Below are 24,985 nucleotides of genomic sequence, written 5' to 3'. Positions count from 1 at the left end.
CGGGGCGAGGAGCGGCGGCGGGGGCATCGGCGGGGCCGCCATGGAGTGTCCTCACCTGGGCGGCAGCGTCTGCCTCGCGCCGGACTCGGCCAAGTTCCCGCAGGGCTCGCCCTCCTCCTGGTGCTGCAGCGGTGAGTGGGACTCCCGCGCCCATCATCCCCGCCCGCGGGGCCTCCGGGCCGCCTCGTGCTCCGAGGGGGCGGCGCTGTCATAAAGGGCCCTCCGGGGGGCTCCGGCCTGGCTCCGCCGCGAGGACCGCGGCTCCCAGAAGCCCCCCCCCCCCCGGCCGAAGGAGAGGGGAGGCGATGGGGGTCCGTTGGCCTCGGACGCCCCCGGAGCCTCCCCCTCCCCTCCCCCACAACCTCCCTGCGAGGTGGGCCGGTCGGAGGGGGAGGGGCTGGCCCAAGGCGTCCCGGGGGAGGGGGCTGGCGGGCGGGGGGACCTGCCGATGTGGCTTTGTGGCCCCTCGGGCGGCGTCTTAAAAGGGGCCCCGTAGTTGGGGCTCCCCCTGCTGGACCCCCCCCGGCTGCTGCTCCCCCTCCAGCCGCTCCTGGCAGAGGAAGAGGGTCGTGCAATGGGGGGGGGGTTCTTTGTCCCAGGTCTGCCGGCGCTGCCCCTCCTTCCTCGGTCAGAGTCAGACTTTCTCTCTTGCCCCGCTTGGAAGGTTCCCCTTCCTCGATTCGGTTTCTTCCTCAGCCGCCTCGGAAGGCAGAGCGCACCTGTAGCCGCCTCCTCCTCCTCCTCCTCCTCCTCCTCCTCCTCCTCCTCGGGTGGCTTAGAAGCCCCAGACTTTAAAAGTACCACGCGGAGGGTCTCTGGCTTCTCCCTTGCAGCTCCCGGAGGGGCAGAAGGAAAGGAATTAAAGCTCTGCCGGCTGGTGGATTTTGCAAGGGAGGGCAGGAAAGCGCAGCTTGACCAATTCATAGTTTATGTTTCGCATTAAGGTCATCGCAGCAAATGTGTTGGAGCAAACGTTTGTGCCAGGAATAGTTGTTTCTGTTAGAAATCAGCCTTAGGGTGAAAAGAATCAGCCCATTTCAGTTGTGTGATGTATTTTTCTTTCTATTTTTTTATATATACGGCCTAAAGTTCCTTGCGATTAAGGCAAGTAATGAATAAGTGATACATTCTTAATATCTCGGCCCCATCAACTTTGAGGAGGCTTATTAAGATCTACATCATAAAAATTGCATAAGATTTAGATAAAATCCAAGATTTTGGACTGTCAAACAATTGTTGAACAGTTTGCGTCCTTTCAGTGATGCTTTGGGTGGTTTTGTGACATTCTGGGCCAGAACAAATAAACTTCCTATATTCCCTCCTGTTCAGGGAGTTTTCAAGTGAAATTTCACAACTCTTCTCATTTGTTCCGCAAGGAAGGAATTCAGCGAGTGAAATTCCTGGATGTTTTTCTTGCTCTGATGACAAACAATACAAGGATGTTTTTTCTAATGTGGAGAAGCTGAATTGCATTATAATTTATGGGTTTAAAAAAAAAAAAAAACTTGTCTTGCTGCTGTATAAATGTCAGGGCCTTGGAGTGGTTTTGCTACACTGGAAAAAATGTTAACAGATGGATTTAAATCATCCCATTGCTGGCTGGGATGATGCCCATTGAAGTAGCTTAAGACTCATCTGTCTTGTAACCTAAATCGACTTGCTGTCCTCCAAGTCGATTAACTTTTGCCAAGTGGAAACCTGGCCCAGGCGTGGTGAGTGGTCCACGGCAGGATATTGTGGAAATGAGCTTTTAATGAAGTAAATTTTTTTTTTTAACAAAAGTAAGCCTCTGTGGGTGACTTTATGGACATCCATGTGGTTTTCTTGGCAGCCGTACTGCTGCTGCCACCAGCTGGGCCTTTCTGTAATCTGCCCCCTCCAGCAGGGTACCTCCCTCTGCCTTCCACGCCAGTGCCCACTAGTCAGGCCAGACCTGCAGGGCTTCCCAGCCTGGCAAAGGCCACCCAGGTGCTTCTACCTGCAGAGATGAAAGTGTGAATCCCGCTTCCATCCTGCTGGCTGAGAGAGATTCCATGTTTAGGTCAGAGTTGCAGCCTTCATTTACAAAACTACAAAAACGTAGTCACGGAGGCCTCGTGTTTGTATCCCCACAGCAAAGAAAGAAAATCTACTGTGTAGGTTGATGGTGGCCTCAGTTCTGGAGATTGATGGTCTTTCTTAAGTTGGTCTCCTGAATAGCTGCAGGTATTTTTCACGGATGAAAGTCAGAGGACTTGGGCACCACAGAGAGAGCCCAGTTCCTTCTCCGTCAAAGGTTTTGGAAAGGCACTTCTTTCCGCTGTTTCATAGGTAGAATCTTTTGGCCACAAAGCTTAAAACTGTTTCCAGGATGCCTCCTATTTGGTATAAGAAAGCACCTGACCTTCACCTTTGTCCTGGCTCCTTTACAAGGTGGATGAATGCAGCCCTCATTTGGTTACACATTGACCTTAATTGCTCCCTTGGCAGCTATTAATGCTGCCCAGTTCAGTTTCCACTCAGCAGCATCACAATACTTGTCTGTGAGACCAAAAAAAGAGGACCTGCTCATAATGTGGCTAACCCTGCAGTCCCTTCCTCCTTTCCAGGGCAAAAGAGGCAGGTGAGGAACAAGTGGAAGAGAAGCTTGGGAGGAGATGGGGTCTTTTTCCCAGGCCCTGGGCCCCGGATTCATTCCTAGCTGGGATTGCATCTCCTGATGGGTGAATAGACCACATCATTCTCCTAGGGGTGTGCAATTTCACCCTGGCTTGACCACTCCGTGCCACCTTTTGAAGCAGGAGTGGCACTGGTGGCGAGACACAAGGCAGGGCATGTTGTAGGGGTTGTGCTTGTCCGGGTCAGTCTTTCGTTCTTGGGGCGATACTTGAGATGCCTGGCACAAGGAAGTGGCACATACTTTCTTTCTCGGTGTGTGCCCGCACAACCCAGAGTGGGGGCTATAGTTGCTGCTGCTGCCACCAGTTTTTGTGCCCTCTTGTTTGCCCAGCACAAAAACCAAACAAAGCTTGGGTGATGGCTAAGTGAAGGGCAGGGCTTGAGATATCAGGATGAGTCCAAAGGTTGAGTAGGGAATGGGTCACCACAGCCTGTGGGAATTCTGCATCGGGTATCAGAGTTTGAAGTTTTGCTTTGGCCGGTTCAGAATTGCCGCTTCTGCACTGGAGGGAGCAGTTCATTACGACGGCATATTTTCACCTTTTAAAGGAGCGTTGCACATCACAGGGGCACTTCATGAAGGGCATTTGGGCACTTCAGAGTCTTGTAGAAACCGTGGCATTGTTTCTGTTCTATTGCGCAATAGAAAATATGCTTTCTGAATTACTCAGTGAACAGGAAGTTGCCGAAAAGGAGGATGTGACTCCAGGCTTCCTTACAACATCACAGATTTTATTTTTCACCACATCCCTCCTAGACAAGTATTTGATGATGTTGTTCTTAGACTTAAAAAAAGACTGCCATAGAGGATTCATACGGCCTTGGAGAATACTGCACTGAGTTCTCTAATTAAGGCCGATTGGCCGTCTGTGAAAAGGGCTGTCCGTCATATCTTTTTCCAGCACACCAAGTTAATGGAGCTTAACTGCAGCTTGGTGATCTATAAGAACTGACAAATCGCCATTAACATCAGAGATCTGCACTGGCGAGACAAGGACTTTCAGGATCCAGCTGTTCAAAGTCAGGCCTTTTCTTTCCTTTTTTTAGATTTTAAGCGACTCAAGTGGCTACAACTTGGCCACGGCTGGGTTTCCTGGTGTTTCATTTTGAGATTTAGTGAAATTTAGCCAATGGTCCATGAGCCGTGTCTGCCTTGCCCAGCTGGAGGGCAGCCAAAGGGCTGTGCTGTTGGGCGAATGGCTGCTTTTTCCCTCTGTCCTTCCGATACATAGGTTGCCCAGTTAGCTGCGCATTAATCTTCCTCATGCTCTGCAGTTGTTGGTATCATAATGAGGCCTAAGGTCCTTCCGCTTTGTCTGTGCTGTGGTGGGCCAATGGTGACTGGGATTCCACTGGTAAATCTGGGATTCCTCAGTTTGGCTTCCTAAATAACTCATAATCCAGATTGCACTGCTGATAATGTGGCTGGTTTTATTTATTTTGAACATAGGACCGAGCATTAAATACATCAAACCCAAGTGGTTAAAACATGATGAGGGAGGGGAGTTTGCAACTGAAAATATTTCATACGGGAAAACTTTTCCTGCTTACATAATTACTGAATGTTAAAGTCCGCACAGCTTGATTCTTACTAAGAAGATCCTTTTCTCTCCCTCAGTTCTCTGGAGCAGAAGCGTCACCTGGTGTGACTGATTTTTGTCTGATTTCTTCTTGCCCCAACAGTCTGCCGCTCCAACAAAAGCCCCTGGATCTGCCTGACTTGCTCAAGCGTCCACTGTGGGAGGTGAGTGCGGGAGCCGGGCTCCTCTCCGGGGGGGGGGGCTGCCTTCACAGCCTCCCCACTGCTTTGTGGCCTGGGACAACAGCTACGTCTCGAGAAGGACTTTGGGGTAGACCAGCTGTCTTTCCTTTGTTGCCGCCACATCTGTATGGGCTCAGCTCCTGCAGGTTGGACCAGGAGCACATCTGGGGAAGGCTGGCCAAGATTCCAACCGGAGTTACGGCCCTGGCTTCAGGGTTGCCTGGTACAGAAGGACGAGGCGCAGTCATGCTTAAAGCAAATGGCTGCCCGTATTTGGTAGAAGTGTCTAATGGTCAAGGAAGAACCATCTGTCCCCAGTTCCCATGAGGCTGCCCTGCTTTTGCTGTAGGCCGGGCACCTGCAGCTGCTTTGTGTGGCTGCTGAAAAACAGCCCTCCATTTTGCAGGCTCCTGGGGGCAAAAATATTTTGCTTTGCCATCTAAAAGGGCAGGGGAGGTAAAAGCATCTTATTGGCTTTTCTCAAAATACTTGAAATTCCCTTTGTTTGGACCAGCAGCAGGAATATAAACCCAGCAAAACTGACAGAAGAACCCTTCCAGTCTCCCCTCCATTTACGTAGCCTTCCGGCGTTTGGAAACTGATTTTTCAAAACCTGCTGAGTCTTACTGAAATAAATTGGACAATATTAAACAGGAGCCAATGCAGTTGCCTCTCCGGCTGGTTCACAAGTTAGAAAAAGCAGGCCCTTTTGTGGAGAAGGCTCCCAAAATCCCACTTTGGTTTCTTTCTTGACCCTTTAAGGTATGTAAACGGCCATGCCAAGAAGCATTACGAAGATGCTCAAGTGTCTTTAATGAACCACAAGAAAGCAGAAAAGCAAGAAAAGGTTCAGCACTTGGTGTGCATGGATTGCAGTAGTTACAGCACCTACTGGTAAGTCAGTAGCCGCCCCACTGATATTGGGGGTGTGGAGATTGAGAGGGTGGCCCCATTGTGGGAGGAGGCTGAAGAGGCTCCCGGCTCTCTCCTCTCCTTCAGGCCTTTCCTTGCTCCTCCTCTGTATGTTTATTTGGAGCTCTTGGCAAGTCACTTGGATTAAGAAACTTTTTGGCCCAATTCTGTACTTCTTCATATGGGGAGTCTACTTTGTTTAAACCTGGGCCCCAAATGCCCACCCAACCAAGCTTTCTCTCTGAAGGGGCAGTTTGACCGGGGGAGCCTTTGAGGGGAAGGTGGCAGCTCAGTTCAAATCAGTGTCTGATCCTGCTTTGCAGAAGAAACTTCATTTATAGTTTATAATTTGGCTAAAACAGAGAATGGTGATTTACTAAATCTAAAGAGAAGAGGGCAGAAGTTCCACTTTCAGGAAAAGAGAGGAATTCCCCGTATGTTGAAGAACTGCCCCCCCCCCCTTCTGTGCCTTTGCTCCTTAAGTGTCCCAGGCTTCTAAAATGAGCAAGTGAGCCTTGGCTTTTGGAGCTGATGGTTCCTTCGTTGCTGAGGCTGCTTCTTGGTCGTGGACGATGTCTCCCCCGCAGTTGCTGAAGTAGAGCCTTTCTTTGCCTCCTCTGTGAGCGCCTGCAAAGTTCAGCTGCCTTAACAGGGTTCTTGCCCACCTTTCATTTTTCTCTACAAAGCATTTGGTCTCCAGCGTATTATGACAGGCCTTAATTTAGGCTGCAATTAGGAATCAAAAGATGCCGAAAAGCGTTGCTAAAAGAAAGAAAACACTTGCCAGGAAAAGTGAAGCACTTGTTATTTCTGGGAGAACATTCTGCCTCTTGTCCACATCCCATAATCTTGGTTGGTTTTCCTCCACTTTGCTCGCCTCGAGCAGCTTCCGTGGTGCCTCGATGGCCGCATCCAGCCCGTCAGCTAATGGCTCCAGTTACTACTTTGGCTGAACTGTGGGGGTAAAAGCCGAGTCCAGATGAGTGACCTGCCAGTTAGGGTGGTGAGAGAGGAAGGAGCAATTGGGCTTCTGAAAGGATTCGATTGGCAGAAAGACCAAGCAGGATCTTTGCGGACTGAGCTGGGCCAGGAATCACAGAATTGGTTGGAAAAGAGTTGGGGATTTGGGGAAGCCCTGCTCGGTGTCTGGAGGAAGAGGGTGGGTAGTGACACCTTCACAGTTGGGGCTTCCTTCCCCTCTTTCCGCATTTTGTGCCTCGTCCCCCTTGGGGGAGGCTGTGGGGGGCCCTTGGCCTTCCGGTCCTCTGCGCTGCCACCTCTTAATTTGCAGTTCGGCAGCTTCAGCTTTGCCAGGGAGCCGGTGGTGGTGGCCGTCCTTTGATTGTTCCACGTTTTCTCCACAGTTATCGCTGTGATGACTTCGTAGTAAACGATACCAAGCTAGGCCTGGTGCAGAAAGTCCGGGAGCATCTACAGAACTTGGAAAAGTAAGCCCCTCTCTTGGTCTGAAGGGGGGCGGGGGCTTCCTTTTGAGCAGCCTCTCCGTGGGAACGGTCTGCGTGCTTCGCCGAGGGGCCCAGTTTTCATGGGAGGCCGTCCGGGAGGAGAGTCCTAGGAAGCCTCCCTGAAATGAATGGGGGCAGCGGCTGCTTTCTGGCAGCCGTTCCTCTCTGGGAGCCTCTGCTGGGGGGTATCCCCACAGGGAAGGCCGAGCTGAGCTTCTCCTCGGTGGAATAGCTGAGGCTGGGAAAGGGGCCCCAGAAGAGAGGAGCTTCGTGAGGGTCTGGGTGGGGGCTTGGGTGGGATGAGTCCTGGTGCTTGAAATGGGCCTTGTGGGAGAAGGGTTAATCTAATATTTTTTAAAGAAAGTTATTTTAGATCAAAGGCTTTAGGTTATTCTTTACTGTGGCCATCAGATTAATGAAGGTATAATCTGATAACTGAAAATAAAACCGGGCTTGAGGTGGTTCTCTAGAAAAGACAGAAATTTGTTTTGAAACTACGAGGATGAATCTCCCTGTGAGTCAAAGGACATTCCAGGTGTAATAGGCCATTGAAAAACATTTCTTTATTATAAAACACATTTAACCCTCCCTGCCTTAAGTGTTATATATTGTAACTAGCTTTGTTTTCTCTCTCTCTATTGTTCAACATGTCTTAAATCGCCCGTTTATTCTCTTCCACAGCTCAGGTTTTACAGTAGAGCGACATAGGAAAAGGAAACTTCTTGAAAGTGCCTCGGTAAACAGCAAGTTATTAAAAGTAAATGTAAGTGTGGTTTCTTTGTTCTCTCTGCCCTGGACTTTGAAGGAGTAGCTTTGGAGCAAATCTCCTGGATCAGTGAAGATCCTTTCCAAAAAACCATCTTTGGATTTAACATTTAATTGCCCCCCCCCCCCCCCCCCCCCCCCCGAGTGAAGTTTCCAGCGTTGGCAGCACTCGGTGCTCAATTTTGAATGCCAAAGGTTCTGAATAATTCACTTCTGGCCAAGTAATGAGTTGCCCTTTAACTCAGCCTAGACGTTAAGTGTGGCCTCATCCTAAGTGAAGGCAGGGAGACCCCAACTGTGCAGGGTCCAGGCCTCCATCAGACACACAGCCATCTGGAGCCCATCGCTGGGGGTCCTTCCTACAGTCCCCAGCAGAAGGGCTGGCAGGGTATCCAGTGGGGTGGGGGGTGGAGACATGGGAATGTACTGATGGATTTTGTGTGGTGTCGGGTATGTAACAAACAATCTAAAGTTTGAATTATCATTTTCTGTGCTCTCAATTCTCTGTGATTGGCCAACATTAATGAAAGATTTACCTAAATATGTTAGAAGTTGGCTAAGGGGTCTGTTTCGTGTCAGGGGGTAACGTCTCTTTAGAAGGAGGTTGAAGAAAATGGGGGGGGTATTGTCTGTCCACTCACGGGGGTCTTCCTGGTTCGCAGGGGAGCCCCGCAAGCTTGTGCGCCACAGGTCTTCGGAACTTGGGGAACACGTGTTTCATGAACGCCATCCTTCAGTCCCTCAGGTAGCCCTCGTTTGGGAATGGGGCTCTTCCCCCGAGAGACCCGTCCATGCCGGAGCCTTTTCTGGTCCTGCCATGCAGGCTCCTTTCCGGGCAGTCGTAAGCGGGACGGCCCCCTGCACAGTTAAAGCACGGAGGGTGGAGCGCGTGGCCCTTCCGGCACCTCTGGCTGATCTCTCCTCCTCCTCCCCACAGTAACATTCCAGAGTTCTGCTGTTACTTCAAAGAGCTGCCAGCGGTGGAACTTCGGAACGGGAAGACTGCAGGCCGGCGGACGTACCACACGCGGAGCCAAGGGGAGAACGGCGTGTGAGTGCTTGAGCCCCCCGGGAGCAGAGGAGAGACGGAAGGAGCGAGCGGGGCTTAAGGGGCTGGCGGAGAAAGAGGCCTCCATTATGGAACAAGCGGCATCCTGGTTGCATGCTGAGGGATAGTTAGATGTAGTGGTTAAAGCATCAGGCTACAAACCAGGGGCCTGAGTTCTAGTCCTGCCTTGGGCCGGTCACTGTCTCTCAGCCCTGGGAAGGAGGCAAACCCTTCAGAAAGACCTTGTCAAGAGGAGGCTGCAGGGTTTGGCCAAAGCAGTCTCTGAAATGACTGAACGAGAGAGGGGGGAAAAACCCCTGGGTGGTCACTTTTCCAGTCATGGAGGGGGAGGGTTCATTTGTTTCCTTTCTGAGAACGAAAGTTGCTTCCCTTTGGCAGTTCCCTGGTGGAGGAATTCCGGAAGACCCTCTGTGCTTTGTGGCAAGGAAGTCAAACCGCCTTCAGCCCCGAGTCCCTTTTTTACGTGGTTTGGAAAATCATGCCCAACTTCAGGTAGGCCTCTTTGGAGGAGCAGCAGCTTTGCCCCAGCCGGGCCTCCAGGCGGGGGTCCCCTCTGTGCGTCCCCCAAAGGGAAGGAGCAGTGCCGAGAGTGGCTCCTGAGGCTGCTGAGGGAGACCGTCTGGAGAAGCTCTTGTGCCTCCTGGGTCTCCTGAGGAGCTCTCTTCACACACCCACACCAACACCGAGGGTGTCCCCGTCCTGCGCATGTGCATTCAGGCACACGGGTCTCAGCGCCCCGGAGTTTGCACCTTGGAAAGAGTCTTGCATTGAGTAGCCCAGGACTTCCCCAGAAGGGCTTTAGAAGCCTTCCGTGTGGTTGGAGGATTGAAGAAACGGCCTCCCGCACCACTCAGGCGCTGGGCCCCTTCACTTTCCCTGTGCGCAGCGCGCATAAGAATTGGGGGCCAGTCGATCGATTCCTGGATTTGTTTATGTGAAGGGGGTACCAGCAGCAAGATGCCCACGAGTTCATGCGCTACCTCCTGGACCACCTGCATCTGGAGCTGCAGGAGGGCTTCAACGGCGCTGCCCCCCCAGCGCTTCTTCAAGAGGAGCCTGGTCTGACTGCCGGCAGCCGGTGCTGCGTGTAAGTCTGAGTCCTTTGGGGGCTTTGTGGCTGGGGCCACTTTCAGTGGGTGGCTGTGGCTGCCTCCCACAGCAGAGGCCCCTGGGAGAGGGAGGGCAGCGTGTGGGCAGCCTGGCTGAGGAGGAGGAGGAGGAGGAGGAGGACACACACGCCCCCAACCTTCCCTCCCTCCTTGAGGGTTGCCTTTACACAAAGGTGAAATGCCCAAACAACAGTAGAGCAATTGGACATTCGGGCACAGCCTTTGTGAGGAGCCCCCTGTCCTGATGCCTCCCCCCCTTTTCTTCAGGAATGGCACTTCTACCGTTGTCACCACGATCTTCGGAGGCGTCCTTCAGAATGAAGTCAACTGCTTGATATGTGGAACTGAATCCAGAAAGTTTGATCCATTCCTAGGTAAAGGGCTTAAAAATATATGTGCCCTCTTGAAAGTATTCAAGGACCGCCTCCCTTTGTCACCCTGACCAGAGTCTTTTCTAGACTTTTCACGAGACCTTCGCTTTTCTAGACCTCTCGCTAGATATTCCAAGTCAGTTCCGGAATAAACGTAACAAGAACCAAGAGAATGGACCAATCTGCACGTTGCGGGGTAGGTTCTCTGGAAGCGGCTCTCCGGTCTCTCCGTCCGTCCGTCCTTCCTTTGAACGGCAGAGCCACGGGGCAGGGACTCACTCGCCCTCTTCGCTGCTCCAGATTGTCTCCGTAGCTTCACCGATCTGGAAGAACTTGATGACTCGGAGCTCTACATGTGCCACAAGTGTAAGAAGAAGCAGAAGTCCACCAAGAAGTTCTGGATGCAGAAGCTGCCCAAAGTGAGCCCCACTTGAGATCAACCCCGCGGGATCTTTTTGGTGGAGGAAGAAAAGCTGCAGTTTCTCAATAATGTCTCCCAGTGAAGGCTGTGGAGGGGCTGTGGCAGGGAAGCCGTTTCTTGAGCCAGCTTTCAGGCGGGGTCCCCTGGAACCCCTGGATGAACATCTTGGCCTCATCCAAAGGACCTTCACTGCTTTCCTTGGGGTGTCTGGGAGTTTTTGTGTGCTGCTGTGAGTCCTTCGGGATTGGGCGGCATACAAGTCTATTAAAATTGACAAATTAATAGGAAAGGGTATAGAAATATATTAAATAACTGCTGCTATTGTGGAATTTCTACTTTCTCACAGAAATAATTGGTTTCTGTGCTCTTGTGCCCGAAGCTGCTGCAAAACTGCTTTAATTTTACTCTTTTGACCAATGCTGCCCTTAAAGGCTTTTTCTGCCGTGTGTCCCTTTAATGCGCAGGTGCTGTGCCTGCACCTGAAACGCTTCCACTGGACGGCCTACCTGAGGAACAAGGTGGACACCTTTGTCGAGTTCCCTCTGCGCGGCCTGGACATGAAGTGCTACCTGCTGGAGGTAAGGCGCCCGTGGCCGGGAAGAGGCGGGAGTGGTCAGGCCGAAGCTTCAGGACACTCAGTTTCTTTGGCTTCCTCCCCCCCCCCCCCGCTCCTCCCTGTGCAGCCGGAAAACAGCGGCCCAGACAGTTGCCTCTATGACCTCGCGGCTGTGGTTGTGCACCATGGGTCAGGGTGAGTACTTGGAAGGCTCTGGGTTGGGGGCTGGACTTCTGAAATCCTGGCATGCCTTGACACGTGACGGGGAGGTGGGCAGACGGAAGCATCAGCCCCTCAAGTGGCAGGGAGGAGGGCGGGGGTTCCCAAGGCCTCGCAGGGCAGCCGAGAACTGGCGTGGCTTCCCTTGTGGCCTTCCTTCCCTTCCCAGAGTGGCCGCCTTGGTCGGCTTTCTCTGTGAACCGGTGGCAATAAACTGGCGGGGCTCAACCAACCCCCAGTGGGAGCCTTGATTACTTGGGGGGTGGGAGGAAGGGCTTGGCGCAAGCAGCCACCTTGAATGGCTGGCCTGGTGCAGAGGCCGGAGTGAGCAGCCTTTGCCTGGCCGCTCCCCTCTCGAGCCGGGCTCAGCCCCAGGGGCCCCCCTTTCACCTCTTGGGTGCTGGCATTTCAGGGTCGGTTCTGGGCACTACACGGCATACGCGACTCACGAAGGGCGCTGGTTCCACTTCAACGACAGCACGGTGACGCTGACGGAGGAGGAGACGGTCTCGAAAGCCAAGGCCTACATCCTCTTCTACGTTGACCGGCAGGCGAAGTCTGGAGCCGAGAAACTTTAAGGCCTCTCTCTGCCCTGCGCATATCTAGTCCGATGGACAAAACATTTCCAGTTCTCCACAGATACTTGATCCGAGACTCTTGATTTCATTGTGCACTTTTCAAAAAAAAAATTTTTTTGGTGGGTTCTAGTTTTATTACATTGTCGGTAGTAGCATTTGACTTATTAAAAAATGGACACAAGCTAACTTCGTGGTTAGTCATACCGGGGAAAAAAAAAGGCAAAACCTCAGCAGATCCTGATATGCTGCTTAAACTCAGATTTTATACCTGGTTTCAAGAGCAACTTTTCATGTTTGACTTTCCTGTCTCCGTGTTCTGGTTTGCTTTCTAAAGGCACAATTCCACGAGGGAAGCTTGAATCCTTTTGAGGAGCTGGGAAAGGCCGGCCGGGGCTTCGGTGGGTCTCCCAGGATCAAGGACTCGACCCCCACCCACCCCCGGCCCAACCGGGATGCAGGCACAGACTTTGGGACGCCCCCTTTCTTCCTCTGCGGGGCTGAAGGGGGCTGCATTAAACAGGCCATGTAACTGCTGCTATTTGTGTTTCTCCGACGGCTGTTCCTTTTAGTCTGTAGATTGTACTTCCGTAGATGGCGGCACTGTTTGTAATAGAAACTCTTTTTTAGAAAATCCTTTATACGAATACAGAAAATTACTATTCTGCTGCAATTAAGGTACCAAAAATCAGAATTCGGGATCGGCTACTCATTTTGTCAGCGCAGTGTCCAGACTCCCTCTGCGACCGTCACTCTCTGACCCCCCCGGCTTGAGATGATTTGGAAGAAGAGGAGAAGCAGAAACTGCCGTTTGGGCCTCTGCAGGGGAGGAACTTTGGAAGAGAAGATGCAGGAGACGACTTTCCAGGCTGCGTTTCTCTTGAGCCCCCTGCGTGGAAGAGTTTTTAAGGCCCTCGAGGGAAAGAACGAAGGTCCCTGGTGGCATTTGTTCCAGTCAGCCAAAGGTGTACGCTTTTGAGTTCTGCAGAACTCTTCAGTTCAAGGAGGGGAGGGGAGCCAGAAAGGGACATTGGGGGTGGGGGGGGAGGTAGAATATGCCAGTAGCTGAAGAGGAACAAGCCCCCCTCCCCAGCAAGGAGGAAGAGGTGGCTGGCCCTGCCCGGAGGAGCATGCCCTCCCCTCCCCTGGCATGAAAACCCAGGACCCGAGAGGCAGGCGGTGGTCCCAGCAGGGCCCAGGCCGATGGAGCCAGAGCGGAAGAGCTGTAGGAGCTCCCTGGAGGTCTTGCTGCCCCCTCCCCACGCCGCCAGAAACAAAATTAGGTGGTCCAGGAGAAAGGAAGCCCAGATTCACAATATCCAGGCTGGATTCCGTTTTGTGAGTCGGTTGTGACATCACATTCCCAGGTGTATCATTGCAATCAATTGGACCCTTTTCCTGAGTTTTTCTGTTTGGCGGGAAGGCAGTCGTCTTCCCACCAGGGGGCGCTCTCCCACTGCCAGTTGGGGAAGCCGCTCAGCTGCTTCTCTGCTTGCCCCTGGGGCCCCCTCTGCCCCCCCTCTGGGTGCCCACAGATGCCAGAGAGAATGGGCAGCCCTGTGCGAGGCGGCTGCTCCAGGAGGAGGCCGTAGGGATGCCGTGTTTCCTCCTCCAGGTCAGCCCAGTGCTTCACTCGCACGCAGCTCTCCCGAGCCTCCCTGTTAGGAGCTGCACCGCTGAGAGGCAGAAGGTCTGGCCAAGGCTCCTGTCCTGGCAGTGTGGATGCCCCCCCACTCCTGTTCCCCGGCTGCGTTGCCACTCTTCCCCCAGCAGGGACAAGGGGAGCCCTTCTCCCTTCGCATCCTAGGCAACACAATGGATTCCTCTTCCTGGTGGAGATTGGTTGAAGCAGCCCAGCCAGAAACAGATTTTTGCCCTCAGGTGGGGACTTTCTCTCCGCCACGCCAGCTATGCTGCCGCCACAGGGGGCCTCGGGAGGAATAGAGGCCTGGGGCCGTGGAGATGCTGGCCTCCCCCTCCCTGCCCACCACGGCTCTCGTCACCTGAAGGGCTCCTGCCGCGGGGCCCTCCTGCCGCCTCTTCTCTTGGAAGTTGGCACTGGAGAGGTTTGGGGCCCCAGAAGGCCCCATGGAGGAGCAGGACGAGGCCGGCTTCGTGCTCTGTCTGCGCACTGTGTGCTCTCTGGTTCCAGTGCGTGTTGTGTCCTCGGGCTCCTGGGCAGCCCGGGGGCTTCATGGGTGGCCATTTAACTTTCATGTATACATTTGGTGAGTGGTTGTCTTAAGCGCATTTGATGGTGATCTTGACCATGGTTGAAACTCTCCTAAAATATATTCCTCTCCACGTTGCCTCTGAAGTCTTCTCTGGGCTGGGCTGGGTGGGTAGGGGAGCGTTGCCTTGATGGGGGCAGGGAGGCTGGCACTTGCTCTCAAGAGCAGCAGCTGGGGGCATGGGGGCTTTGTTGGAGGTCAGAACTGAGCCAGCTGTGATGTGAGCTGCCTTTGCACAGCTGGCAGGCTTGACCCATCGCTCTTTCAGAGCTGCTTTGCTGGGCGTTTGGGCTGCTTTAGGGTTAGGGGACAAGGAGCCCGAAAGCCAGACTGCCCCCTATTGACCCAGGAAAGAAAATGCAGCCCCACCCCCCAAGTGCCCTCAGCTGTGCGTAGCTCACCCGGGAATGGGCCAGGGGTGCACTTTCTCCTGCAGCATCGCCAGCCGAGGGGCAACCGGCTGCTCCAAGTGGGCGCCAAAGAGGACTTGCCCGGAGGCCTTTTGTGGCGTCTCAGGGCTGGTCTGGCCACCGAGGGCCCAGGGGGGGTCTTCCTGCTCTGCCCCACGCCTTGCGCTGCACCTGCTGGTGACAGCCGCCCGGGGGGGGGGGAGAGCACTGAAGCCCAGCAGCCTCCAACTCCCGTTTCCTGTCCCCAGCACAAGCCAAATTGGGGGCCTTTTCCTGTCCCTGCAGATGGGTTCTCTGTCCTGGAATTGGGTTCTGGCCGAGGCCCATTGACCTGAGCTGAAGCCGACAGGTTCTCCATAGAAGTTGCCCGTCTGGGTTTAAACGCTGAAGTGGCCCTTCGAAGGCCAGAGGGGCCGAAAGGAGTCCCTGCACAGGGAGGCGAGAGGGAGGCGAGAGGGGGGGCTGGTGCCTTGTCCTTTTTTGAAACTTCTCCCAGCTGGCAGCCAAAAATAGCTTCCATTCCACACCATATTTGTGCAAGGGATCTGGAGCCTTTGGAAGCTGATTAAGCCCAGCGCCCCGCGTGCCGCTGCCTGCTGCCTTTGTGCCACAGGCACCCCAAGGCAATGCGTTTGACGGAGCTGAACTGGGAATGCCTCCTGCACCTCTTCTCCTTCCTGGACAAAAACAGCAGGAAGAGGCTGGGCCAGACGTGTAGCCAGCTGTGGCGGGTCTTCCAGGACCCCTCGCTGTGGCCTCTGCTCCACTTCCACTCGCCGGCGGAACTGACCAAGGAGAACTTTGTCCTGGGGCCGGCCTTGCGCCACCTCTCCATCTGCTGGCATTCCAGCCAAGTCAAGGTCTGCAACGTGGAGGAGTGGATGAAGAACGAGCTCCAGAGGAGCATCTGCAGCCTCCACAAACCTCTGGTGAACGACTTTCTACTCCAGGTTTCCAACAGGTAGGAAAAGAAACATTGCTTGCTAGGCAGGTGCAGCCTACGTTATGCCCTGCTTGTGGGAATGGCTTTGGGTGCCCCCCCTCCCCCCAGGAAATGGGGAGAAAGCAGTTTTGTTTACACGCACCCCTAAACTGCTTCTGCGCCCCAGGAAGGTCCCCCAATGCTCCCCTCCCCAAGGATTCTTAAAAGCAAAAAACCAAGCATTTCAGTTTTCAAACAAGCTTGTTCTGTGCGTCCTAATCGCAGAGGCTTTTGTGCCACCAACTGCTGCTCCGGGCTCAGGCATTCCAAGCTTATTTCCAGCAGAGGCTCTTAGTCCCCTAGCTGGAGACATGTGATTTCTATCCCCTTCTCCTCCTCTCCCCCACTTTGGGAACGTTTAACTCTTTCCCTGGTCTGAACAAAGGGACAGCAGCACACCCACACACACCCCTGGTTAACCCTGGAGCTCTCGATCTTCTTTGTGACACTGGTGCCCGTCCTGGGTTGGAATGAAAACTATTTTTTGTCAAAAGGAGTTTACAAGCATCATAGCAGTTGTAGTTTTTCAACATTTCATTCATGTTATTTTTAAAAGGTGACCAGTACAAGTATTGGGGACAATAGAAAGACACCATGGATCAAAAAATGAAATTGTAAACTCTACTCCTGTTCCTTGAACACTACCTTAGTGAGTGAGCATCAACACAACCGCTTAGCTTGTTTTTAGAGTCTTTAGATGTAGCTAAAAATCCTTGATAGCCTGAAGGAGGAGAAATGACTCCAGGAGGACAGGAAGCAGCCAATCTCTCTCCCTCCCTCCCTCCCTCTCTCGGCTTCATTGGAAAATGTGCTCCAAAGACAATGCAGCCATTCATAGTTTTTGCTAAGCATGAAAAGCTTCCCAGGTGCTGAGCGTAGACTGACTTCTTATCCTCAGTTCAGGCTGGACCTTCCCGCTCCAGCCAGGCACGGCCGCTTTTGGCTTGGCGATATCCAAACCATCCTTACAAGCCCTGGTGCCTGCCTGTGCCTGTGAATTGACCCGAAGTCCAGGTGAAGGAAGAGACTGCCACCCACCCCTTCTAACCTTCCATGCTCCCACTTCTTTCAGGTCCCCCGGCTTGCTGTCTCTGAAGCTGTCTGGATGCGGCCATGTCACAGACGATTCCCTGGTGCTGCTTCTCAAAAGCTGCCCCGGCCTCCGGACTCTCCAGTTGGAGAACTGCGTCCTGATCACTGACCGGACCCTGGAAGCGGTTGCTCTCCATGCCGACTCCCTAAAAACTCTGCATGTGGACTTTTGCAGAAACATCACAGCTGCTGGGGTGCAGCGAATCCGGAAGATGCGCCCGTCCCTGACTCTCCGTGCGGAAAGAAGCGCAGACATGATTCCGGACAAGCGGCCAGGCGGCTGGGCCTTGGAGAGAGGCCTAAAGAGGATGCTGTGGCATTAGCCACGCAAGGAGCCACGCTGGGGAGGGGGGGGGCTGCTCTGTTCTTTCTGTTTGTGGATTGAGATGCTGTGCGCATTGCGAGAGAGACGTAAAACGGGGCTACTGGAAGTTAATTCTACTCTAACCTGCCATGGATGTAGCAAAGGGGCTGTTTGCTAACAAAAATTGAGGCTGTCCTTTTAGTGGGCTACTTGTGGTCTCTTCCATTTCTCAAACTAGCAGTGATTATTTTGTGAGATGGAGCTTCTAAATTAAAGGACAATATTTGTACAAACCATCTTTCCTTTTGCTCAGGTACTTCTTTAGTTAAACATGCTAGATTTTTAACACAACTTAAATCCAAGAATTGTATATCTCAACTCATACCGACTTAGTTTTTCCATGTGTGGGTGTAGTTCTCTAAATTATTCATTGTACATAAAACCTTCCCTCCCTCCCTCCCTAACTGCTTGGGAATGTCAATTTCATTTTGGAAATTGTGAGCAAAACCAAGAGAGAGCAAACTCAGAAACGAAGAAATTAAAAACAAAAGAAAAATAAAAGTGTCAGGGCAGACAGAAAGGATAATCATCAGAGGCCCTTAAAGAAGAGAACTATTTGTTTCTTGAATCTGCTTTATTTGAATAAGGAACCCTGCACAGGCATTTCAAATTAAAACAAAAATAAATATATGAATATTCATGTAAAACTGTCCTTTCTAATGAACAATTATACACAATGTACAGCTCTTCAGATTCACTGGGAAAGGGAAACAAGGCTCCATTCCCCACAAAGTGCACCAGGAAGGCTCCATGCAAACTTATCGAAAGTGAACAAAAAAGAGGGGAGAAAGGGGAAAACTTTACTGATCTCACTTTTTTGCATTTTTCTGCTTACAGTCACAAAAAATAAACACATCTAAATTTTGTTACATTTAGAGTAACTAAAAAGGTGGCCACTGTTTATATTCCTAAAACATCTATCTTTACCGTAAAACCATGTCACCACTGAAATCCGGTGTGGGCATTCTTTGAGAGAGATAGAGAGCGAGAGATAGAGAGGGAGGGAGGGAGGGAGAGAGAGAGAGGGGGGGATTTTGTCCACAGTTAATAGTCCGTGTCGGAGCCCTCGGCATTGTCCACGTTTCGGGACAGCATATAATTGTCCATATCGATCGACCTGCAATTGTTGATTGCATAGCGCAGCCGCTCGGCCATGACCAGCTGACTGGAGTAGGGTGGGAGACGCAGTTGGAAGAAGCAGGTCTGTGAGGTAGGCAAGCTGTCGTAAGGCTGGCGGGGAGAAGAGCGGGAGGGAGGGGGGGGGGCAGGTTAGGCCAAGCCCGGGGGGGGGGGTACTGGTCAATGGAGGCCCCCCCCCCAAACCTCCCGGACCTCCCGAGGCAGGTAGGAGAATGTCGGTGGGCCTTTGGAGGAGCTCAGGGTTCCCAGTTTAACAAGCTGGTTTAGCGTTTCTCTTTGAGATCCCACCCCGCTTTTGGGGGCGGAGCATTTGTTGCCCCAGACCCTTGCAATTCTGCTGTGGCCCTTTTGCTGAGCTTCATCCTCCCCCCCCCCCCACTCCCACCTGCTCAGCTTGTGGGGCTCCCCCTCCTCTCCCCAGGTGTGGCCGTAGCTGCAGAGCCCGGCTTAAAAGCCCCCCCCCCCCTTGAAAGCCCGAGAGCCTTGGGGGTCTGCTCGGCTGCCCAGGAAATGGACGAGTGGCCGTGTCAGGGGCAGGGCCCCCCCTGGTCTTGCTGCTGATCAGGCACCAGAGCAAGCGGGAGGGAGAAGCGCCATCTTACCCTATCGACCTTCATGATTTGGAACCGCTGAGAAATATCCGCCGTGTTCGCTGGCAGGCGAGATCTTCCGGACACGAACCTCATGAAAAGGACCCTCTCCTCGTTGGAGAACTCTTCCAGCGTGTGCCAGAACCACTGGACCAGCTGGTGCTGCTCGTCCACCTCGCGGTAGCGCACCACCTTCTTCAGCACGTCCACCGAGATCTCGGGCATCCCGCAGACCATCTGCTCCAGCTGCTTGGCCGTCAGCAAGGACAGCAGAGGCACCGGCACGATCCAGGACATCCCTTCCCGCACGGCGGCCACCTGCAAGGGGAGCAGACGCTCAGCGGCCACGAAGAAATTCAGGAGGAACAAACCGTCTTTGGGGACAAACTGGGAACCGGGATAAATCTTTCCATCTCGGGGGTGGAGCCTATGAACCACGTCCCTTCCATGACGCCGAGAGGCTGAGGCAGATTGTGCCGCAGGAGGGCAGAAGTGGCCCTTCAGGGGGCACCCAGGACGGCCGCAAAGCAAAGCAGAGACCCCCGCTGGGCTTTACCTGGCGATCCATTTCGTGCAGCCGGTACTCGATGGCTCTTTCCACGTACTCCTTCCGGTTTGAGAAAGTGAGGGGGATGCTGTTCCCACCGGGGATGATGGGCACCATTTTGCCATCGGCACTCTGGCCAATAAAGGAATCTAGAGGAATCATCTAGCAGGAAGGAAATCAAGCCACGTCCTTTGGTTGCACTCTGCAAAGCGGTGCTGCCTTTCACGCAGACGGATCCCTCCAACCCCCTCCCCCCCCCCAACCCCTAGGAAAAGCCCCTTCTGGAGACCCCCCTCCCATGCCCCACCCCCCAAGGAGTTCAACTGGCAAGAGCCGCAGGCCAATCTTGCTCTGTCGTCAGGAAAGCCATGGCCGTAGCTGGGCCCGGGCGTGGCCAGCCGCCTGGGGGCTCCCCTCACCTCGTGGAAGTTCTCCTCGGTGATGCCGCTGTCTTCAATGTGAAGAATGCTATTCAGCGTCTGCACGTAGAGCAGGTCCACCTCCTCCAGGTCCTCCAGGGCCAGCGGGATGCAGCAGAGCTGCTTCCAGGCCAGCGGGGCCAGGTGGAGGTCCAGGGGCTTCTTGGTGCGGATGGCCACGCCCATCAGGATGCCCAGGAACTTGAACTGCATCAGGTGCTCCTCCAGGCAGGCCGAGGGGTTCAAGAGAAGCCTGGCAAGACGCAAGGCTGCCATTGGCCCAGACCAGATCCCCGGGGGCAGCACCCAGTTCTGTGACCAGGGAGAAGCTCCCAGTATACAGAGCCAAGGAGGAGCCAGGAGATGGACTGGCTGCCAACGGCTGGGCCCCTTTCCCCTCCCCCGGGCAGCCGGCGGGAAGACAGAAAGTTGGGGAGGGGGAGGGGCTGGTGGCAAATGGCTGGGGACCAACCTGTCCACTCCTGGCCCACCTTCCAAAGGAACAAACTCCAAAACAGGCTCCCTAAGTCCCCTTCTTGCCTGGTCAGAAGGTCAGAAGCCCCCCCTCTCCCCCCGGTGTCTTTCAGAGGGCAGCCGGCTAACTTACCGGTCCCTGTTGTAGCCGACTTCGGCCGTTGCGTTTGGGGAAGGAATCAGCAGGTCTACAATCCCGGTTTCAAGTTCCTTACGAATGAAAGGGGAAAAGGGGTTTCTGAATGATTAAATGGCTCCCAAAAGCAAGTCCAGCAACAGCGAGAGGACGCAGAGCAGCCCCCGCGAACTCTCCCCCCCCTCCCTCCAGTCTCCCAACGCTCAACCGGCCTTTAGGGACCCAGCATGTGGCGGTAAAAAGCTGGGAAAACCTTAGCAAATGTTTTATATCCTTTTTCCCAAGTTGGCTTTGCTGACTGCCGGCTGCCCGGATGCTGGACTGCTCTGGGTGGACGTCCCATCAGTGTGGGGGAAGCACACCAGGCGCCCTGGGGCAGCTCCAGAGCTGGCTCAAGTACCGGCCGCTGGCATTGCTCTGTGTGCTTTGGTCCCGGCCCAGAACAATATGTTCACGTGCTCTGCCTACTTTAGAGTTTTAATTGGGGAGAGCAAAGACGTAGCCCCTCCCCTCCACTTTGGCCAGGAAGAGGAGGAGGAGGAGGGGGGGGGAAGTGCTGGCTATCTAGCTGGGTCCTCATTCCCTTTTCAGGGGCCGGGCCTGAAAGGGAAGCGATGCCAGCTGGCATCCTGGAATCCTGCCGCACCTGGCACATCTCTGTGATGGTGTCGTCGAAGACGCCCCCGGCATCGTCAGCGCCTTCGCCCACCAGCTTCACCTTCCAGGCCCGAGAGGGCAGCCGGAGATCGGAGGCGTTCAGCTTGACCACCTGCCTGGCGATCTGTACCAGGATGGGCTTGCACTTCCGGCCCCTTGGGAAGAGAGGGAGGAGCGGTCAGCCACCCAAGCGTGCCCGGCCACACCCACGTCGGTTGCACGTCCCTCCCGGGGCCGGAAGGCTGACCTGGTGGAGATCCTCTTGACCGTGATCTGGGGGCCGTAGTTCTTCCCCTGGACCATCGTCTTCCCAATGGAACGCACCATGGGCAGCGTGTAGACGCGGGGCGCCAGCAGTGGCCTCAGCTGCCCTTGGACGATCCCCCAAGTGCCGGCGTTGTAGTGGGATGTGCTGCTCTGTAACCGGAGGGAGACCGAGAGCTCTACCCGAGACGGAGCCCCCAGACGGAGGGCAAGGGGGGAGGGGCTCTGAATGGGGGCCACCATGGCAAGGCTGGCCTCAAAGGTCAAAGGTGGGCTCCTCTGCCACTTCAGAAAGCAACCCCTTTTCTTCCCTCAAGGGCCAGACTGACCTCCCTCCCCTCGGCCCCTCCCCCCTCCTGGGTCCGGCCCTTCCAAATGGCTGGAGGTCCTGTGCCCACCCTCCCTTCCTCAGCACCTCTGGAGGGCAATCTCGGTGCGACTCCTTGCCCAGGGGAGCTGCCAAAGCCTTGCCCCCCTCCCTGAGGCTGTCAAATCCCTGAGCAGGTTTCCTGGGAGGGGTGTGCATAGGGGGCTGGGCCTAGGGGCAGAGGCAGGGGCCTCACCTGATTGTTGGGACTGAGGTTCAGCAACCTCCAGGAGGAGTACATGAGGTCGGAGAAGTGGTAGAGGAGCCGGAGCCTGGCCCGGACGGTGTGGATGCTCACTTCCTTCAGGGCCCCGTACTGGGGAGGAATGGCGTCCGGCAAGCCCAGCTGCAACGGCACCGACACCCCTGCAGAGGGAAAGAGGCCGTCAGCCCCAGATCCTCTCGCAACGGCCGCCGAAAGGTCCATGGCAGGAGGGGAGGGGCACCATCCTCCGCCCACAGCCCCCTCCCCACCAGAAAAGCCTCTGCTCTTTGGGGGAGGGGGAGCTGCTTCAATGCAGATGGGAACTGGCGTGTGGCCCCTCCCCTCTCGAGGGGCCACAGCAGTGAGGCTGGCCCAATGTGTGTCCTGGTGGATGGACTGGCTGAAGAGCGCAGCCCCCCTTCCCCGCCGGCCCTTGTACCTGGCGCTCGAGGGGGGACGGGCGGGGCGGTCCAGGCAGCGCTGTGACATCGCCCAGCGGAGATCTGCCGGATGTTCTTCCCTTGCAGCCCGGTGACCAGGGTGGGCTCCCGGATGTGGTTGGTGTGGCCCAACCCCAACTAGATTCGGAGAAGGAAACGCTCAGCCAGAGCGGCCTCCACCGGGCACCTGGCCAGACTCTGACACGACACTTCCCCGCCTCCCCCCTCGCGTCTCCCGGGCCCACCTGGCCTTCCGAGTTGCTGCCCCAGGCGTAGACGTCTCCGGCAGAGGAGAGCGCCAGGGTGTGCTCTGCTCCCACAGCCACGTCCTCCACGAAGACCCCCGAGAGGGCCGGGACCTGCTGGGGCCGGTTGTGGTTTCGGGCTCGTCCTTCCGGAAGGCCAATCAGCCGGTCTGGAATAAAGGAGAGCCCTGAGGGAGCCGCAGGAAGCCCCCAGGACCGGCTCCGGCCTGCCTCTTGCCAGGTCTCCTCCCGCCCCCCCCGAAGGCCGAGCGCTGGCGGCTCTTTGCCTGGACTCACCTTGCCCAAAAGTGTAGATGTGCCCGTCCTTCGTCAAAGCCACGGAAAACTGGGTGCCACAGGCAACCTTCTTGATTCCTATGCCACAAAGAATGTCTACTTTCTGTGAGAGAGAGAGACAGAAAAAGGGAAAGCCTTAAAGAAAAATGGCAGAAGAACGGATAGCATGAGAGAGAGAGAGAGAGAAAAGAGAGGGAGGGAGGGAGGGACATTTTCATTTCTATTCAGGAGGGGATGCAGCGTGATTTGCACATGGATAATAGAAAACATTGGCAGAGACTCCGTGTTTGCTGCAATACAACAACATCCTCTCCCCCCCCCCTTGAACTAATCCTCCTTTCAGCTCTCATGACAGACAGCAGGGAGGGAGACCTTGAAGCCCCCCCACTAGGATCCCACCCCGGGGACAGACTCTCTTGGGGAAGCCCATTTCTGAGCAAACCTGCCAGGTGACTGAGGGGGGTGGGAGGGGCCACTGCTGCGGGGGGGGGGGGGCTCACCTGCGGGGAGGACTTGGCTGTTGAGTTTCCCAGGCCCAGCTTCCCGTAGTCTCCGTCCCCAAAAGCCCAAACCATGGAACCGTCGGTAGATACGACGATGGTGTGATTGAGTCCACAGGCCACCTGACGTTAAGAGAGAGCGGAGCGTCTGCTGAAGAGCCTCCCGGAGCCCCACGGCCGCCAGCAGGACTCGCTCGCCAGCTGCGGGGCTAAAACTCTGGAGGCAGCTCCAGCTTTCCCTACGAGGTTTCTAACCTCTCCAATCTGGTAGCCCTCCAGCGCCGTCACCCTCTCCGGAAGCTTCTTGTTGGAGGTGTTGCCCAAGCCCAGCCGTCCGTAGTCGCCGTTCCCAAAAGTGAAGAGTTTGCCGTCTGCAGTCACCACGGCCGAATGCTTAAAGCCACAGGACATCTGGAGAAAACGGCACCCCCTCATCAGTGGGGCTTCTGGGAGACACTGGGAGTTTCTTCAAGCCGGCTACAATTTTGGACTTTTCATCCCCTGAATTCAGAGCCAAGAGCCCCCAATTCTTGCCAGAACCGTTGAGTCGATGTACCTGCACGACTTCCTCTCCTTGCAAAGCTTCTATCTGCCTTGGCCGGCGCTGCCGGTCGCTGTTTCCGTGCCCCAGTTTGCCATAATCTCCGTCTCCCCAGCTGAAAACTTCCCCGCTCTCCGTCAAGGCCATGGAATGTCCATCAGAACCGCAAGACGTCACCAGCTGGGTGACCACAAAACCTTCACGTAAGCGGAAGAGCCAACATTAATAATTCCCTCCACTGCTCCCGCTCCCCCCCAGCCCAAACACTCCTGGATCCTTCCCCTGGAAATCCCGAGGCCCTGCGGGGCCCCTTCTGGGTTCCTCTCCAGCTGGACCAGGCCACCCTCTGCCACCTGGCGAGGGCTGTGGCAGATGCCAAGCTTAGCCAGGCCCTGCTTGCCCAGAGGTGGTTGGCCGCAGGCTCTGCCAGGGAGGAGCCTAGAAGGGACTCCGGGAACTTATTTCCGGACTGTTCCCGATGGTGCCATGTTGGACTCTTATCTTGGGGCTGCCCCCCTCTGGGCTCTGGAAACAATCCGGAGCCCAGTTTGCGGGATGGAGCTCTGGTCACTTGGTCGAATACGCGACGCTGGCCAAATCCTCAGTGCCGAAATATTCAAGCTACCCTGCAAAGCTGAAATGACGGTGAGCACGTGGAGATCGTCGGAATTTCCTTGTCCCAGCCGGCCGTAGCTGCCTTCTCCGCAGGCCAAAACTGTACCGTTCGCTTGGATGACAAATGTGCAGTTTTGGCCACAAATGACCTGGGGAAATTAAAAGAAAACTCGGTTCTTAAGGCAGCAAAAATCTGCATCCGAATAAAGGCAAAGCCCCCCCCCCTCCCTCCCTCTCTCTCTCCTTCCCTCTCTCTCTCTCTCTCTGCACAGGATCCCCTCCGGAGCCTCACACCTGCGGCAGTCCCCCTGCCTCGTCTGGCCCTGCTCTGCCCTCTCCGGGGGAGCCTCAGGATGGGTCTCGCGGGGGAGGGAGGGTCTGAAAACTCCCGACGGTTACCTGTTGTGCTTGTGAGAAGGAGGCGGCCAAGACGGGCACCAGGACGTTCCTTCCGGCCTCTGCCAGCTGCCCATGCCTTCCGGCTCCCCAGAGGCACACATCACACTTCCCGCCAAGGTGCCAGTCCTAAGGGGCAACAGAGGCTATTAGATCTGGGGGCCCTTTGGGGCTCTTTCCAACCCATCAC

General features: G+C 55.0%; 3 protein-coding genes across 10 annotated transcripts in view; 2 read left to right on the top strand and 1 right to left on the bottom strand.

Moving 5' to 3' along the window:
- USP3 (ubiquitin specific peptidase 3) lies at positions 1 to 12,511 on the top strand. Of its 2 annotated transcripts, none has more exons than XM_032232669.1 (15): positions 1 to 131; positions 4,342 to 4,402; positions 5,183 to 5,314; positions 6,697 to 6,780; positions 7,480 to 7,561; positions 8,226 to 8,308; positions 8,501 to 8,614; positions 9,011 to 9,124; positions 9,573 to 9,719; positions 10,009 to 10,115; positions 10,228 to 10,308; positions 10,413 to 10,531; positions 10,998 to 11,111; positions 11,217 to 11,284; positions 11,721 to 12,511. In XM_032232669.1, exons 1-15 carry the CDS (start codon positions 41 to 43, stop codon positions 11,884 to 11,886), a joined length of 1,563 nt encoding a protein of 520 aa, XP_032088560.1. In that variant the 5' UTR covers positions 1 to 40; the 3' UTR covers positions 11,887 to 12,511. The 2 variants fall into 2 exon arrangements, with proteins under 2 accessions (XP_032088560.1, XP_032088561.1); XM_032232670.1 differs by having other exon boundaries at positions 43 to 131; positions 4,277 to 4,402.
- A 1,728-nt stretch (positions 12,512 to 14,239) lies between these two features.
- FBXL22 (F-box and leucine rich repeat protein 22) lies at positions 14,240 to 17,798 on the top strand. Its single transcript, XM_032232684.1, has 2 exons — positions 14,240 to 15,485; positions 16,579 to 17,798. The coding sequence occupies exons 1-2, from the start codon at positions 15,151 to 15,153 to the stop codon at positions 16,919 to 16,921; spliced, it is 678 nt and encodes a 225-aa protein (XP_032088575.1). The 5' UTR covers positions 14,240 to 15,150; the 3' UTR covers positions 16,922 to 17,798.
- Positions 17,786 to 24,985, bottom strand: part of HERC1 (HECT and RLD domain containing E3 ubiquitin protein ligase family member 1) — a 50,139-nt gene continuing 42,939 nt past the window's right edge. For all 7 annotated transcript variants that reach the window (XM_032232650.1, XM_032232653.1, XM_032232654.1 and 4 more), the window contains exons 63-78: positions 24,799 to 24,924; positions 24,410 to 24,548; positions 23,800 to 23,981; positions 23,499 to 23,654; positions 23,244 to 23,366; positions 22,744 to 22,846; positions 22,447 to 22,616; positions 22,201 to 22,339; positions 21,753 to 21,922; positions 21,173 to 21,342; positions 20,915 to 21,080; positions 20,266 to 20,342; positions 19,659 to 19,911; positions 19,249 to 19,401; positions 18,705 to 19,010; positions 17,786 to 18,192 (exon numbers count right to left, since the gene is read on the bottom strand). In XM_032232650.1, coding sequence (XP_032088541.1) covers positions 18,007 to 18,192; positions 18,705 to 19,010; positions 19,249 to 19,401; positions 19,659 to 19,911; positions 20,266 to 20,342; positions 20,915 to 21,080; positions 21,173 to 21,342; positions 21,753 to 21,922; positions 22,201 to 22,339; positions 22,447 to 22,616; positions 22,744 to 22,846; positions 23,244 to 23,366; positions 23,499 to 23,654; positions 23,800 to 23,981; positions 24,410 to 24,548; positions 24,799 to 24,924 — 2,619 coding nt within the window. In that variant the 3' untranslated portion in view covers positions 17,786 to 18,006. The remainder of the gene's footprint in view (positions 18,193 to 18,704; positions 19,011 to 19,248; positions 19,402 to 19,658; positions 19,912 to 20,265; positions 20,343 to 20,914; positions 21,081 to 21,172; positions 21,343 to 21,752; positions 21,923 to 22,200; positions 22,340 to 22,446; positions 22,617 to 22,743; positions 22,847 to 23,243; positions 23,367 to 23,498; positions 23,655 to 23,799; positions 23,982 to 24,409; positions 24,549 to 24,798; positions 24,925 to 24,985) is intronic.

Source organism: Thamnophis elegans, chromosome 16 (genome assembly GCF_009769535.1).
Source record: "Thamnophis elegans isolate rThaEle1 chromosome 16, rThaEle1.pri, whole genome shotgun sequence".
NCBI classification, from domain to species: Eukaryota; Metazoa; Chordata; class Lepidosauria; order Squamata; family Colubridae; genus Thamnophis; species Thamnophis elegans.
This window is presented reverse-complemented; position numbering and strand designations above follow the sequence as displayed.